We start from the raw sequence: 16,944 nt of genomic DNA, 5'->3' as shown, positions 1-16,944 counted from the left end.
TAAAAAAAAAAAAAAAAAAAAGGACCAAAAAAAAGAAAAGAAAAAGACTGTCAATTCTAGTTCCTTCTGAAGTTATCGCCATATCTCTCTCCATTCTTGGCCAAACATCTTGAAAAATGTCCACTCCAGCTGTCTCCCCCCCCCTCACCTCCCACTCACTCCTCAATCCACTGCAATCTGGCTCCACAAAAACCTTCTGCAAGGTCACCACAGACTTCTTTGCTGAATCCAGGATGCATCCCAGTTCATCACTCCTTGTGACTTTGGGCTGACTCTGTCCTGTCCTTCATCAGTTTGCCTTTTTTTTTTCTCTTCCTCAGCCCTTCCCTTAAATGTTCCTTGGGTTTTGTTCTAGACCATATCTCTTTCCATTCTCTTCCCTCTCCTGGAATGATTTCACTCACTTCTATTACTTTCTATTTGCTAATGGTTCTCAAGTCCAGATTACTAGTCCAAATCTTTCTCTGAACGTCCAGTCTATAAATCCAACTGACTTCTGAACAGCTGCACTTGGATGTCCCAGGAGGCACCTCAAACTCAGCACATATCAACTAAAATTCCTTGATTTACTTCCCCAACTTGCCCTTCTCTTGCAAGTTCCTCATTCACTGTATGACCCGCCATTAAAACATTGCCCCAAGCAAAAAAGCCAGGGGGAATCGTTGACCCCTTTACATGATCCTCATAAAGGCAATCTCCAAATCTTGCCTATTCTACCTTTTTTTTTTTTTTTTTGGTCTTACCATTTCTAGGGCTGCTCCAACGACATATGGAGGTTCCCAGGCTACGGGTTGAATCGGAGCTGTAGCCATCAGCCTACACCAGAGCCACAGCAACGCGGGATCCACTGAGCAAGGTTGAGCAAGGCCAGGGATCCAACCTGCAACCTCATGGTTCCTAGTGAGATTCATTAACCACTGAGCCATGACAAGAACTCCTATTCTACCTTTTAAATGCCTATCAAATCTGTCTACTTCTCCTTAGCTTCTGTTCAGTCCCCGGGCTGCACTCTGTTTTCTTTCTTTTTTTTTTTTTTTTTTTTTTTTTTTTGCCATTTCTTGGGCTGCACCCATGGCATATGGAGGTTCCCAGGGTAGGGGTCTAATCGGAGCTATAGCCACACCACAACCACAGCAACACAGGATCCGAGCCTCGAGTCCACCTACACCATAGCTCATGGCCACTGAGCAAGGCCAGGGATCGAACCCGCAACCTCATGGTTCCTAGTTGGATTCGTTAACCACTGAGCCACAACAGGAACTCTGGCTACACTCTGTTTGCTGGGCTTCCAGCTGCTGCTCTATGGGGAAGAGGAGGCTTAAGGCCTTAGATGTAGGATGGGCCTTGATCAGGGAAGGCAGTAGAAGTCTAAATTCAAATCAGCTCCGCCCCAAGGCTACTGCAACAGCCTCGTAACTGACCTTTTTGTTTTAGGGTGTGTCCCACCTGTCTGAATATTTAAGTGAATCAGAATCTCTAAGATGCTGGTTTTAATGGATATTCTAAGAGGCATCCCTCTTTTTTTTTTTTTTTTTTTTTTTTTTTTGTCTTTTTGCCATATCTTGAGCCACTTCCACGGGATATGGAGGTTCCCAGGCTAGGGGTCGAATTGGAGCTATAGCCACTGGCCTACACCACGGCCACAGCAATGTGGGATCCGAGCTGCACCTGCAACCTACACCACAGCTCACGGCAACGCTGGATCCTTTTTTTTGTTTGTTTGTTTGCCATTTCTTGGGCCGCTCCCATGGCATATGGAGGTTCCCAGGCTAGGGGTCTAATCGGAGCTATAGCCGCCAGCCTACGCTAGAGCCAGAGCAACGCAGGATCCAAGCCGCATCTTCGACCTACACCACAGGTCATGGCAACGCCAGATCGTTAACCCACAACCTCATGGTTCCTAGTCGGATTCTTTAACCACTGCGCCACGACAGGAACTCCAGCGACGGATCCTTAACCCACTGAGCAAGGCCAGGGATCGAAGGTGCAACCTCATGGTTCCTAGTTGGATTTGTTAACCACTGAGCCACGACGGGAATTCCTGGGATCCCTCTTTCTTAACAAGCTTCCTTGGTGATTTTTTTTTTTTTTTTTTTTTTTTTTTTTTTGTCTTTTTGCTATTTCTTGGGCCGCTCCTGCAGCATATGGAGGTTCCCAGGCTAGGGGTCGAATTGGAGCTGTAGCTGCCAGCCTACACCACAGCCACAGCAACTTGGGACCGGAGCCGCGTCTGCGACTTACACCACAGCTCATGGCAACGCCGGATCGTTAACCCACTGAGCAAGGGAAGGGACTGAACCCGCAACCTCATGGTTCCTAGTCAGATTTGTTAACCACTGCACCACGATGGGAACTCCTTCCTTGGTGATTCTTAAGCACACTAAAGCCTGGAGTTCCCCTCATGGCGCAGCGGAAACAAATCCAACTAGCATCCATGAGGATGTGGATTCAATCCCAGGCCTCTCTCAGTGGGTTAAGGATCCGGCGTTGCTGTGAGCTGTGGTATCCCAAGTTGCTGTGGTTCGGGCATAGGCCAGAAGCTACAACTCCAATTTGACCCCTAGCCTGGGAACCTCCATATGCCTCAGGTGAGGCCTGAAAAGGTTAGAAAAACAAACAAACAAACAAACAGGAGTTCTCTTTTGGCTCAGCATGTTAAGTATCTGGCAATGTTACCACAGTTGCTCAAGTCACTGTAGGTTCGATCCCTGGCCCAGGAACTTCTGCATGCTACAAGGGTGGCTAAAAAAAATATACAGATGTATGAATAAAATAAAATAAAGCAAGTTTCTCCTACTCTTTGGATCAGTGACAATCCTCTGCCTTACAGGATAAAGTCCAAAATTCATATAAGACCTACAAAGCCCTTTGAGATCTTATCTGGGCTAACCGTCTAGCTCTTTCTCATCATTTCCTCCTGGAAGAGTCTGCTTCAGCCACATACGTTTACTTGGGTTTCCTGAATGCACCTGCTCTCTCTCTAGTTTAAGCTTTTGTGCATTAGAGATGTGTAAAGATTCACTGAATGACTGAATAAATTGAACCTATCACTATACGTAGGATCCTGTGCTAGGTATCAGGCAGCCAAAAAGGGTAAAGACACTTTCTGACATAACTTATGACGGTGGGGGCGGCAGTGGAGAAGGGTAGGAAATATACCAGAAGTGAAAGGGGAAGAGCACCAACTGCTATGTGTCAGGCACTGAGTGGGGTTTCACTAATATTAGCTCTTTTTCTTCTTATGCACGTCCTTCCAAGTGGATTAGTATTTATTTACTACTGAGGCTCAGGAGAGTTAAGTAACTTGCCCATTGTCACACAGATGGCAAGTAGTGTTGATTGAGCTCCTACTATAGGCCAGAGAATGAACATGCTGGGTGCTGTGACAGGTACTGTAGAGAAAGAAAAAGTGATGCTACACTCGTTCTTCTGAACCTAGGTCTTCTGTTGCCATCACGTATCGTCCCAGGCTTGTAGGACTGCAGAAACACCAAAGAGGAATAGGTTGGAGTTCCCATCGTGGCGCAGTGGAAACAAATCCGACTAGGAAGGATGAGGTTGTGGGTTCAATTCCCGGCCTTGGTCAGTGGGTTAAGGATCCCATGTTGCCGTGAGCTGTGGTGTAGGCTGGCAGCTGTAGCTCTGATTCGACCCCTAGTCTGGGAACCTCCATATGCTGCAGGTGCACATGTCATGCTAAACTTACCTTCAGTAATAAGTGGAGGCCTCCAGAAAGCAAATGGTTGTTTAGTTGTTAGCTTCTGGATGACAAGTGTGTCCTACAATATTCCCTTCACCCCCACAAGTTGTGCTAAGTTACAAAATCACCTTCAGACAAAGGAGGAGTTCTAGAAAGAGTAGTTAAGTGCATTCAAACGTGTGAGCAATACATGTTCCAACAACAAGCTGGAGTTCTGTGAGCTGAGCCTAGGGAATCTACTAAGATTGTATACAGAGGGTTTCTCCAATGTCCAGGGGGAAAATTGTGAAGAAACAGAAATTTCCCAACATCAAGTTTCTCCCTCTATCATATTCACAGGAGTGGAAACAGGGGTGGGTGCCCTGGAAGAGGATGCTTTGGAAAATGAAAGTGTAAGGACTAGTACATACAGAAAAGAAGAATAGTGACAGACGGATTATTATGTGAAGATTCTGTGTTAAGACGTCAATCCTCACAAAACCTCTATCATATTATCTACACTTTACAGATGAAGAACTTGAGACACAGGGAGGTCCAGCAACTTTGTCACCCAACTGGGAGTGGCAGAGCCAGTGGAACTCAGGCTTTCTGACTCAAAGCCGAGGTAAAACTTTATGACTCGGACTGCATCCAGGAGTTCCTGTTGTGGCGCCGTGGTGAACGAATCTGACTAGGAACCATGAGGTTCGATCCCTGGCCTTGCTCAGTGGGTTGAGGACCCGGCGTTGCCATGAGCTGTGGTGTAGGTTGCAGACGTGGCTCGGATCCTGCGTTGCTGTAGCTCTGGTGTAGGCCAGTGGCTACAGCTCCGATTCGACCTCTAGCCTGGGAATCTCCATATGCCGTGGGAGCGGCCCTAGAAAAGGCAAAAAGACAAATAAATAAATAAATAGATAGGATTGCATCCAGCCTCCTATGGAAGGCCTCAGACAGAAAATATGCAGGGAAAAAAAATCCTAGAATAGTGCTGGGAGCACTAGTGAAGTTGATTTAAATTTTGTTTGGTTGTCTCCTTCAGCAGAATGGCAGTTCCTTATAAAGCAAAGACTTGTCTGTATTGTTTAGTTTTATTCTGAGTGCCTAGCTCAGTTCTTGGATCCGAATGGGCAGGTGAAGAAATAAATGAAGGAGCTGTGTATTGAGCAGTTTTCTTCATTAGGGGTAACTAGGAGCTGGGACAAGAAGGGCTTAATTCAGAGTTCCTGTAGCGGCTCAGCAGTTAACGAACCTGACTAGGATCCATGAGGATGCAGGTTCGATCCCTGGCCTCGCTCAGTGGGTCAAGGGTAACAATAGGGGAACCAGCCAGAATGTACTCTTTAGGGTCAAGTGCCAAAAAAACCCATCATTCCTAAAAGGGGCAGGAAAACAAGAATCACAGAGCAAGTCTGTTTGGAGTTTGAAGTCCTTGCCAAAATACCTGAGAAACACATAACTGAATTTATAATACAGACAATGAACTGGTAAGTAGTTTATACCATCAAATTTCCTTCTGTTCTAACAAAGGTTATTTGAGTACTTAACCTCTGAGTATTGCAGGTATACTGAATACTAGTGTCTTTTTTTTTTTTCTTTTTCTTTCTTTCTTCTTCTTCTTTTTTTTTTTTTTTTTTTTTTTTTGGTCTTTTTAGGGCCATACCACAGCATATGGAAGTTTCCAGGCTAGGGGTCGAATCCCAGCTGTAGCTGCCAGCCTACATCACAGCCACAGCAACATGGGATCCAAGCCACATCTGTGACCTACACCACAGCTTGGGGCAATGCCGGATCCTTAACCTTCTAGCAAGGCCAGGGATCGAACCCTCGTCCTCATGGATACTAGTTGGGCTCGTTACCGCTGAGCCACAATGGGAACTCCCTGAATACTCTTTCGGAACACTGTAGGAAATCTGGAGACAGAGTGGTGATGCTGTGGAAAACTCCAGGTTTCTATCCTTGGGTCATGGCAAAGAAGATGGGACCCAGACTTGCATCAGCAGTGGCAGCCAAGAACCTTGTACATTTCACTTTAAGTGCGTCAGCTAGGGTATAAAATGTAGGGATTTGGAGCTCCCTCTGTGGAACAGTAGGTTAAGAATCCACTGCAGGATTTCCCTTTGTGGCTCAGCAGCTAATGAACCCAACTAGGATCCATGAGGATGTGGGTTCGATCCCTTGCCCTGCTCAGTCGGTTAAAGATCCAGTGTCTTCAAGCTGTGGTGTAGGTCACAGACACACCTCAGATCCTGTGTTGCAGTGGCTGTGGTATAGGCCAGCAGCTGTAGCTCCCATTCGACCCCTATCCTGGGAACCTCCATGTGCTGTGGGTTCGGCCCTAAAAAGCAAAAAAAAAAAAAAAAAAAAAAAAAAAAAATCCAACTGCAGTTGTTTGGGTCACTGCTGAGGCGAGGGTTCAATTCCCAGGCCTAGCACAGTGGGTTAAAGGATCCATCTTTGCCACAGCTGTGGCTTAGGTCACAGGTGCAGCACCCAAGAACTTCCATGTGCTGCAGGTATGGTCATAAAGAAATGTAGAGAAGTATTGTTCTATTTCACAATACGTTTACTGAATATTAATGTACATATTGCACAAACATAACTTAGAAGGTAGTCCTATAAGCTTTTCGAGGGCAGGTATCATTTTCTTTTTTTTTTTTTTTTTTTTTTTGGTCTTTTGTCTCTTAAAGGGCTGCACCCGTGTCATGTGGAGGTATCATTTTCAACTTTGTAGTCTTAGCAAATAACAAGGTCCTGAGAGCTAGTGATGTATAACTGTTCATTGCCTTATTGATGCAATAGTACTTGGCACGAGAATACCAAAACTAAAATTCCTAAACTGGGGTTCCTGTCAGGTACTCTGCCAGTTAAAGTAATCTCTACACTGGATGACAATTTCAAGTTCGTCTAACCCCATGAAGTGCTCCAGTTCTCCTCTTCTGTCCATTATTGGATTCAAGAAGGGCCCAGTGACATGAGGTTGTGTGTTTCATAAAATGAACAGAAACAAACTGAACAAAGCTTATATTTTGCAGTTGTGCCAAAAAGAGATAATAGCTGTACTCTTCAAGCTCCCATTTTTATTATTTATCTTTTTTTTCTTTTTAGGGCCATACCCTTGGCATATGGGGGTTCCCAGGCAAGAGGTCGAATCAGAGCTACAGCTGCCAGCCTACACCACAGCCCCAGCAACGCAGGATCTGAGCCTTGTCTGCAAACTACACCACAGCTCTCAGCAATGCCACATCCTTAACCCACTGAGCAAGGCCAGGGATCGAGCCTGCAATGTCATGGTTCCCAGTTGGATTTGTTTCCACTGTGCCACGGCGGGAACTCCCAAGCTCCCATTTGTGATTGAGTACTCTCACTCTAAGGTAGGAAAGACAGAGTTGAGAGGATGGTTCTCAAAGGATGGCCCCCTGGGCAACAGCATCACCTTAACTTGGGAACTTGTTAGACGTACAAATTCTAACACAAATTCTAGGCACAACCACAGACCAACTGAGTTAGAAACTCTGGGGAGAAATCTCAGGAGTCAATGGCTTATCAAAGCCCTCTAGATAATTCTGAAGTTCACCAGGTTTGAGGATCACAGGGCTAGGAGTTTTAACTCCTCCAATAATAATTTGTCATACTTACAATGATTTTTTTTTTTTTTTGGCTTTTGTCTTTTTGTTGTTGTTGTTGTTGCTATTTCTTGGGCCGCTCCCTCGGCATATGGAGGTTCCCAGGCTAGGGGTCCAATCGGAGCTGTAGCTGCCAACCTACGCCAGAGCCACAGCAACGCGGGATCCGAGCCACGTCTGCAACCTACACCACAGCTCACGGCAACACCGGATCGTTAACCCACTGAGCAAGGGCAGGGACCGAACCCGCAACCTCATGGTTCCTAGTCGGATTCGTTAACCACTGCGCCACGACGGGAACTCCAACAATGATTTTATTTCTCAACTTAAAGGCATGCGACCAGGTACAGTAGTAGGGCTATAAAACATGCTTTCACAAAATGGCCTTATTCACGTACATGGACATATGTATCCACATCTGTATTTAAAGCATTTATTATGGAAGTTCACTTGTGGTGCAGTGTGTTAAGGACCAGCATTGCCACAGCTGTGGTGCAGGTTCGATCTCTGGCTCAGGAACTTCCACCTGCCATGGGTGCTACCAAAAAAAAAAAAATAAGTAAATGAATAAATAAATATTTATCGGGAGTTCTCTGGTGGCCTAGCAGTTAAGGACTTGGCATTGCCACCACTGTGGCTTCGGTCTGATCCCTGGGCCTTTTGCATGCCATGGACATGGCCAAAACAAGCAATTAAAACAAAACAAAAAGGAGTTCGGGTCGGGGCTCAGGGAAAATAAATCTGACTAGTGTCCATGAGGACACAGGTTCAATCCTTGGCCTTGCTCAGTGGGTTAAGGATCCAGTGTTGCCGTGAGCTGTGGTGTAGGTCACAGACGTGGCTTGGATCCTGCATTGATGTGGCTGTGGTGTAAGCCAGCAGCTGCAGCTCTGATTGGACCCCTAGCTTGGGAATCTCCATATGCTGTGGATGCAGCCCTAAAAAGACAAAAAAAAAAAAAAAAATTTAGCCTCATGGTTCCTAGTCAGATTCGTTAACCACTGAGCCATGACAAGAACTCCCCGAGTTTTATCTTTATAAAAATGTTCTGGAGTTCCCATCATGGCGCAGCGGATATGATGATGACAATGGGCTTAGTGAACAATCCATCAAGTAGACACAAAAATAGAAATTTTTTTTTCCTTGGGATGAGAACTCTTAGGGTTTACTCTCTGAACAAGTTACATGTATAACATACAGCAGTGCTAGCTGTGTCTTTAATGTTGTACATTATATCCTTAGAACTTTTATAATTGGAAATTCGTGTGATTTGACTTCCTTAATCCAATCCCCACTTCCCCTCAAAAAAAAACAATTTTGGTTGTTAAGATTGTTGAAGAGTACTGTTGGCATCTAGGTTCCTAGATTCTGCTGAACATCTTGCACTGCACAGGACAGCTTTCATAACACAGAATTATGTGGCCCAAATATCAGTAATATGGAGGTTGAGAAATTTTTAATTTTTTTTTATTTTTTTTGCTTCTTAGGGCTGCACCCGGTATATGGAGGTTCCCAGGCTAGGGGTTGAATAGGAGCTACAGCTGCCAGCCTACACCACAGCTCAGGGCAAGGTCAGGTCATTAACCCACTGAGAGAGGCCAGGGATCAAACCTTTGTCCTCACACATCCTAGTCAGATTGCTTTCCGCTGTGCCACAACAGGGAACGCCTTTTTGTTGTTGTTGTTTTCTTTTTAGAGCTGCAGGTGCGGCATATGGAAGTTCCCAGGCTAGGGGTTGAATTGGAGCTGTACCAATTCATAGCTGCACTGGCCTATGCCACAGGCACAGAAACTCAGATCTGAGCCACGTATGCGACTTACACCACAGCTCTCAACGACGTCGGATCCTTAACCCACTGAGTGGGGTCAGGGATTGAACCTGAATCCTCAGGGATACAAATCAGGTTCATTACGGCTGAAACACAACAGGAACTCCCCTCCTGTGTTTTGAAATTATTTGAAGTAAATTTTCAAGAGAGGACCTATTGGGTCAAAGGGTATAAATATTTGTATGGTTCTTGATAAATTTCTCTTTTATTTTCCAAAATAATTATGTCTGTTGAAATGATTATGTATTTATTTCTCTGTAGGCTAGAGACCATTGGTTTTACTAGGATGTATTAAATGCATTTGCTTAACACTTTAACATAGGGAATTTTTTTTTTTTCTTTTCTTTTTAGGGCCGTACCCACAGCATATGGAACTTCCTAGGCTAGGGGTTGAATTGGAGCTGTAACTGGGGCCTACACCACCGCCGAAAAAATGCTGGGTCCGAGTCGCGCCCGCAACCTACACCACAGATCATGGTAACACGGGAGCCTTAACCCACTAATCAAGGCCAGGGATTGAACCTTCGTCCTCATGGATGCTAATCAATTCATTTCCACTGAGCCATGACAGGAACTTAAATGTAGGGCACATCTTGAGCTCAGTTGGCTGCATCCGACTAGGCCTGAGAATGATTCTAAGTTTTGGATTTTTTTTCTCTTTTTTTTAATAAAAAAATCTTGATTAAAGTATAGTTTATTTACAACGTTGTGTTAGATTCTAAGTTTGACTTTGGATTGGCAAAGTGATTTCTGGTATGACTCCTGCGCAACAGGTGTGTTTTGTTTTAGGGGATTTTTATTTGAGTCCAGAAATAATTTATTGTCTTCTTAAGTTCTGATTTGCCTCAAGTTAAAGCATGGCCTCCATAATTGGCGGGCTTTCCAGACTAGATAGAGGAATTCCAGAGTTCTACCAATCATTCTAGGGAGGAGAGGGAGGAGGAGAAGCTCGCTAACGGAGGATAGCGAAGACAAAAAGATTTGTATGCTGATTATTTATCTTTTCAAACATATTCCTGTAGGATTATGTTAAAAAAAAAGAATAAATTACTTCATTGAAACCCCATTCTTGATGTCTGAGAGGGACTACAAGTTTTTTTTTTTTTTTTTTTGTCTTTTTGCCATTTCTTGGGCCGCTCCCTTGGCATATGGAGGTTCCCAGGCTAGGAGTCGAATCAGAGCTGTAGCTGCCGGCCTACAACACAGCCACAGCAGTGTGGGATCTGAGCTGCGCCTGCAACCTACACCACAGCTCACAGCAACGCCGGATCCTTAACCCACTGAGCAAGGCCAGGGATCGAACCCACAACCTCATGGTTCCTAGTCGGATCTGTTAACCACTGAGTCATGACTGGAACTGCTGCTACTGAATATTTATTTTACATTTGGAAAATACTAAGCCTCTTTTTACCCGCTAAATATGGATGTGAAGAAGTTCCCATGTGGCACAGTGGGTTATGAATCCGGTGTTGGCCGCACCTGTGGCACGGGTTTGATCCCTGGCTGGAGAACTTTCACAAACGTCAGGTGTGGCAAAAAAAGAAAAAGGACATGAATGCATAATTTCTCATAGCCACACTAATAGTGTCAGAAACATCAGTGAAACCCCGAGACATTTAGAAAAAGCAGCAAGACATAGATGGCAGATCAGTTTGGAGTTTGTGCAAAACAACTTTGAATTTCATCCTATGGATGGCTGCCTTCAGAAGGATTTGGATAAAACTGTAATTGCCACAAGATTTTTCATCCTTTCTTTAACAGGGTGTATCTTAAAAGACCAGCTACTGGGTGACTGTTTTCCTAACAGATATCTTATCCCAAGACATCTTATTTCCACCATTCGAATAGGTTGTTCAGAATCAACTCAAGAAGTGCTTCCCCAAGTAAAATACTGAAAATTTGTCTTGTTTTCAGATCGAATTTCTTTCCTAGATAATAAAAAGTGCTACATTTTCAAGCACTGTTTTCGAAGGTTTATCTTCAAATTTCTTATTACCTTCGTTAAAAAACTCGCTTATTTGGGAATTTAGAACCAGTACTATTCCTTGTATGTGTATGTACTTGTATACATGGCATTTACAAAATAACTCTTTTAGGTTACTGGAGCACTTTTGAGGTTTCCCATAACAAGATCTGGGCTCCTCTGAGTGTTTCTTCCTGCTTTTCTTTGGTGAGATAACAAACCAACATTTGTGTTCAATTAAGCTCGGCGGTCTCGATTTCAGCTGTTTCAATTTTGTGCCCACGCCTCTTGAGGATTTTGCTGTGGAAGTGGCGGCGACTGCCTTCGTACACAAGCCGGATGGACCAACTGTGCTCGCCTGCCATGAACACGGCTCAGAGGAGCAACCGCGACGGCGCTAACCCGCAGACCAAGCAGCAGCGGAAAGCCAGGCTCGGGAGAGGCCGTGGGCTCGTGCTCGTCAGAAGCACGCCGAGCGCTGGTCTCAGCCCGCGCATGCGCGGCCGCAGCACCGCCGCTCCCGCGGGCTCCCGGGGTCTTCTCTCCGGCCCGGCTTGGGGTCGTCCACGGCGGCGCCTGATCTGGAGAGAACGGTACTTGGAGGGTAGACTGACCCTGGCGCTATTTTCCCTGTCGTGCTGTCGAGGCCAGGAAGGAGGGACACGTGTATAGTGCTGCACAGGGGTGGTCGCGGCCAAGAGGAAAGGCCCCTGCAGCGCTGGGGGATTGGGCCTGCAGGCAGAGCAGGAGGCGCTCGGAGGGGGTCCTTTCTCGCAGCGGGTTCTGAGCGGGAGGCCCGAGCCGCGAACATTTGCGGCCCTGAGAGATCCAGGCGGCTGTGGTGCGGCGCAATGGAGGAGCTCGATGGGGAGCCGACAGTCACTGTAAGGGCGCCCCCGAAAGTATTGTTTGCCTTCAGCGGTTTCGTCACTGCAGGGTTGTCCACTTCTCGGCCGCCTGCAAGGCGCTCGTCCCCTTCCCTCAGATTAATTGCCACCGTCCGGAAGTCACATCGCGAAGCTGCCCGAGTTTGGGTTGCGGTGGTCGCTGGGTTTCTGCCCCTTTGTATATTCCGAGTACGTGGTCCTGGAGGCCCCGCTCCATGCCTTTAACGAGCAGGTTCGAACTAAGCAGAGGAACTGGAGCCTTTTTGTCTCCCAACCGAAGTAGGTTTCCCATCACAGTGCCCGGTTTCTGCTTCAGCTGGCCCAAGGTTTATTAAACGTATTTATTCTCTCCGGAGACTATTCCTGTTCTTATTGCTGTGTTTGTTTTCCAATTCTGTTTGAACTCTCAAAAGACTATGTCAGATGTGGATGATTTGTGATGTTTTACAAAGAGATTCAGGGCTATTAGACAGGAGTTATTACCGTTCTCCCTTTTTGCTGGGATGCTCTTTTCTCCGTTAGAGTTATATCCTACCCGTTGTTTTTTTTTTTTTTTTTTTTTTTTTTTCCTCTTCCTATATATAAGCTCCTGCATTCTTTGTCAGAAAAGCCTCACTTGACCTCCCTAACTAGGTCAGATAGTTTTGTACGTTTAAGCTTGTTCTGCATCTCTTAGCTCTTGGTAGCTTGTAAGCCCCACTAAACTGCAATTTGCTTGACCTTGTGTTTTTGCTTTTTAGAAAGTGGAGGTGCCTTCAGCTTTCAGCAAAAAGCTTGCAATGCACTGTCTGACAAAACCACAAAATAGATGTCATTTTAAAGCTAACTGGACAAAAAGAGACAGTTTTCTTTTAAGGGCTGCAGGTGCTTCATATGGAAGTTCTCAACTTCAGGCAAGGGGTCCTATCAGAGCTACAGCTGCTGGTCCAAGCCACAGCTACACCAGATCTGAGCTGCATCTGTGTCTGCAGCCTATACCATAGCTTGAGGCAACGCTGATCTTTAACCCATTGAACAAGGTCAGGGATCAAACCCACATCCTCACGATGTCAGTCGGGTTCATTTTCCTGAGCCACATTGGGAAGGAGACATGAAATCTTAAATAGCAGTTAACATGGTTTGTTGCTCGCTAGAGGGTTAGCTTTATGTATAGATATATATGTGTATGTATATATATAAGTGAAAATTTAAAAAATTTCGTTTTATGACTGCACTTGTGGCATATGGAAGTTCCTGGGCCAGGGGTCGAATCAGAGCTGTACCTGAGGCCCATGCTGTGCCACAGTCACACAACACTGGATCCGAGCTTCATCTGGGACTTGTGCTGCAGCTTGTAGCAATACGGGATCCTTAACCCAACTGAGCGGGACCTCCACAGCAGGAACTCCTCAATTCCTTTTAAGTTTGTTAATTTCCCTTTTTCTCAACTAGAGATCATTAAATCATAATAATTTTTTTTTTCGTCTTTTTGCCATTTCTTGGGCTGCTCCCGATGCATATGGAGGTTCCCAGGCTAGGGGTCGAATTGGAGCTGTAGCCGCCGGCCTATGCCAGAGACACAGCAACGTGGGATCCAAGCCGCATCTGCAACCTACACCACAGCTGACGGCAATGCCAGATCCTTAACCCACTGAGCAAAGCTAGGGATCGAACGCACAACCTCATGGTTCCTAGTGGGATTCGTTAACCACTGAGCCACGACGGGAGCTCCATTAAATCATAATAATTGATTAGGGAGTAGCTTTCCTTTTTATCAACATTTGTGTTGAGATGGCTAGCAAAACTCAGGAGCTCATTTAGGGTCTAACAGAGTGGGCTGATCTCAACCACATTCAGGTGTGTTCATTGGTTATACTTAATAACTCTCATGACCCTTGATTTCTAGGGTTAGATTTACAAGTCAGTTGAAGGCAAAACATTAAGAAAGAATAACAGTTTTTGTTCCTTATTATTTTCTTTTACTAGTTGATTCCAGGAGTGAATTCCCAGAAGAAGCAAATGTGTTTTGACTGGGGTCCAGGGGAGATGCTGGTATGTGAAACCTCTTTCAACAAAAAAGGTATTTAAAAAAAATTTTTTTTTTGTTTTAGATTATCCATTGGGGAACATTTTTTTTTTTCTTCTCTCAGATTTGACTAGCTGAGATACAAAACAGTTGAACTTACTTTATGTCATTTTCATTTTTGAAAATTTTTAGCTGCTTAGGATTTTCATTTACTTATGATACTTGGCACATGTTGAGTCTGGGGAAAAAAAAATTAACAATGGTTTTCCTAAAGAAAGGTTTTTTTTTTGTTTTTGTTTTTTTGGCTTTTTAGGGCCACTCCTGTGGAGATTCCCAGGCTAGGAGTCTAATTGCAGCTACAGCTGCCGGCCTACACCACAGCTCATGAGTGAGGCCAGGGTTCGAACCAAAACCTCATGGTTCCTAGTCTGATTCGTTTCTACTGTGCCATGACAGGAACTTTAAGAAAGGTTTTCTTTATATTTAAGAATTTCAAGCAGAGTTCCCTCATGGGTTAAGGATCTGGTGCTGTCATTGCTTTGACTCTGGTTACAGCTATGGCACAGGTTCGACCCCTGGTCCAGGAACTTCCAAGTGCCTTCTGGCCAAAAAGAAAAACAAAAAGCAAAACTTTAAGCTTTTTTTCTCCTGTCCAGGGCAATTGAATTCTTGTAGCAATCGCCTCATTGTGAACCTTTTCGGGAGTTCCCGTCGTGGCTCAGTGGAGATGAATATGACTGGCATCCATGAGGAGGCCTGTTTGATCCCTGGCTGTGCTCGGATCTGGCGTTGCTGTGAGCTGTGGTGTAGGTCGCAGACACAGCTCGGATCTGGTGTTGATGTGTCTGTGGCGTAGGCCAGCGGCTACAGTTCTTATTTGACCCCTAGCCTGGGAACCTCCATATGCCACGGATGTGGCCCTAAAAAAAAAGAAGAAAGAAAAACATTGCAAATGTCATGGCCTTTACCTATAATATCATTGTGAACTTGATTAAATTCTGTAGGCTGTAAATAACGCAAATGAGCTAGAGAGCAAAATGCCTTTTCCTTGGCTTTGTTTTCTAAGCTCCATCAAGCATCAGATATGGATCTTTTCTTTCCTGTACAGATTACTTCTAGCAAGATAAAGCTGAAATCTTTTTTTTTAAGGGTCACAGGTCTGGCATATGTAAGTTCTCAGGCTATGGGTTGAATTGGAGCTGCACCTGCCAACCTATGCTACAGCCATAGAAACGCCAGTTCTGAGCCCTGTCTGTGACCAGCTGTGCAGCTTGTGGCAAAGCCAGATCCTTAACCCACTGATTGGGGCCAGGGATCAAACCCTCATCCTCTTCAATATTAGTTGGATTCATTTCTGCTGAGCTACACTGGCAACTCCCCAAGCTGAAATCTTTTTTTTGTCTTTTTAGGGCTGCACTCACGGTGTATGGAGGTTCCTAGGCTAGGGGTCCAATTGTAGCTGTGGCTGCTGGCCTACACCACAGCCACAGCAATGCCAGATCTGAGCAGCATCTGTAGCCTACACTATAGCTCATGGCAAAGCCAGATCCCCAACCCACTGAGAGAGGCCAGGGATTGAACCCGCCACCTCATGGTTACTAGTTGAGTTCTTTATCCACTGAGCCATGACGGGAACTCCCCAAGCTGAAATCTTGATACTTGATTTTGCTTTCTTTTTTTCAAGAGAGAAATCTCAGAAAATGTTGAAGAGGTGTTTTTTTTTTTTTTTTTTTTTTTATTGCAAATCTTTGGCGTGTTCTTTATCCAAATGTGGAGGTTTTCCTCTTTTACAAGGAGTGCATTGAGCTAATGAAGGTCATATAATTTTGTCAAATTACATGGTATTCAACTCATATAATTTTTTTTCTTTTTAGGGCACACCCATGGCATATGGAAGTTCCCAGGCTAGGGGTCAGATTGGAGCTGCAGCTGCTTGTCTATATACCACAGCCACAGCAATATCAGATCCACGCTGAATCTGAGACCTATGTGCAGCTCCAAGGAATGCCAGATCCTTAATCCACTGAGTGAATCCAAGAATCAAACCCGCATCCTCATGGGTATCAGTCAGGTTTGTTACCACTGAGCCACAGAGGGAACTCCACTAGTTGGGTTCTTAACTGGCTGAGCCACAACGGGAACTCCTCATATAATTTTTTTTTTTGTCTTTTTTTTGTCTCTTTGCCTTTTCTAGGGCCGCTTCCTGCGGCATATGGAGGTTCCCAGGCTAGGGGTCTAATCGGAGCTGTAGCCACCAGCCTACACCAGAGCCACAGCAACGCAGGATCTGAGCCCTGTCTGCAGCCTATACCACAGCTTATGGCAACGCCGGATCGTTAACCCACTGAGCAAGGCCAGGGATCGAACCCGCAACCTAATGCTTCCTAGTCGGATTCGTTAACGACTGTGCGATGGGAGCTCTTCATACAATTTTTAAGCAATGTAATTTTTCTGGATGTTATAGTTAAAAATTTTCCCCAATGTTGCTAAATATTTATGGGCCGTGTTGGTATCGAAAATCTCTTTTGGCAGAGCAGAGTTACAGAAGTTAATCAGAAGAGAGACTTCTGTGACTGTGACTGTGGCTGGCTGGCTGCTTTTCCTGCTTAATCAGAAAGCTTATTGGTGTTTTTAGTTTGTCCTTGATTCTTGGAAACTCAAAGGTTTTTTTTTTTTATTTGTTGGTTTGTTTATATCTATTGAAATCATGACAAGCCATGGAACTCCTTTTTTTTTCAAATTTTTTGTCTGCCCTGGGGCATAATAGAGTTCCTGGGCTAGGGATCATCAGATTAGAGCCACGGCTGTGGCAACACCGAATCCTTTAACCCACTGTGCCAGGCTGCTGCAGAGATGTTGCCAATTCTGTTGCACCACGGTGGGAACTCTTAAGCCATTGAACATTATCACAGCTTATGGGGAAGCTGTTACATAAGGAATCTCCATGAGTTGGTAGTT

The 16,944-nt window shown here is 45.0% G+C and overlaps 1 protein-coding gene across 6 annotated transcripts in view; it reads left to right on the top strand.

Annotated features, from left to right (window-relative positions):
* The first annotated feature begins 11,860 nt into the window (after positions 1-11,860).
* NUP85 (nucleoporin 85) overlaps positions 11,861-16,944 on the top strand; it is a 30,987-nt gene continuing 25,903 nt past the window's right edge. For 4 of the 6 annotated variants that reach the window (XR_014820670.1, XM_084983632.1, XM_003131211.7 and 1 more), the window contains exons 1-2: positions 11,861-11,978; positions 13,947-14,040. Coding sequence is in view for 2 of the 6 variants with exons in the window: in XM_003131211.7 (XP_003131259.1) it covers positions 11,946-11,978; positions 13,947-14,040 (127 nt within the window). In the remaining 4 variants the exon portion in view is untranslated. Of the gene's footprint in view, positions 12,261-13,946; positions 14,041-16,944 lie in introns of all 6 variants that reach the window. The other 2 variants (XM_084983633.1, XM_021066654.2) reach the window with 1 other exon arrangement.

This window comes from Sus scrofa, chromosome 12 (genome assembly GCF_054392235.1).
Source record: "Sus scrofa isolate SSC_HxYL_T2T_F1_AM1 chromosome 12, Sscrofa_HxYL_maternal_Yorkshire_Landrace_v2.0, whole genome shotgun sequence".
Lineage (NCBI taxonomy): Eukaryota > Metazoa > Chordata > Mammalia > Artiodactyla > Suidae > Sus > Sus scrofa.
Note: the sequence above shows the minus strand (reverse complement) of the source record. Positions and strands in the feature narration are given on the sequence as shown.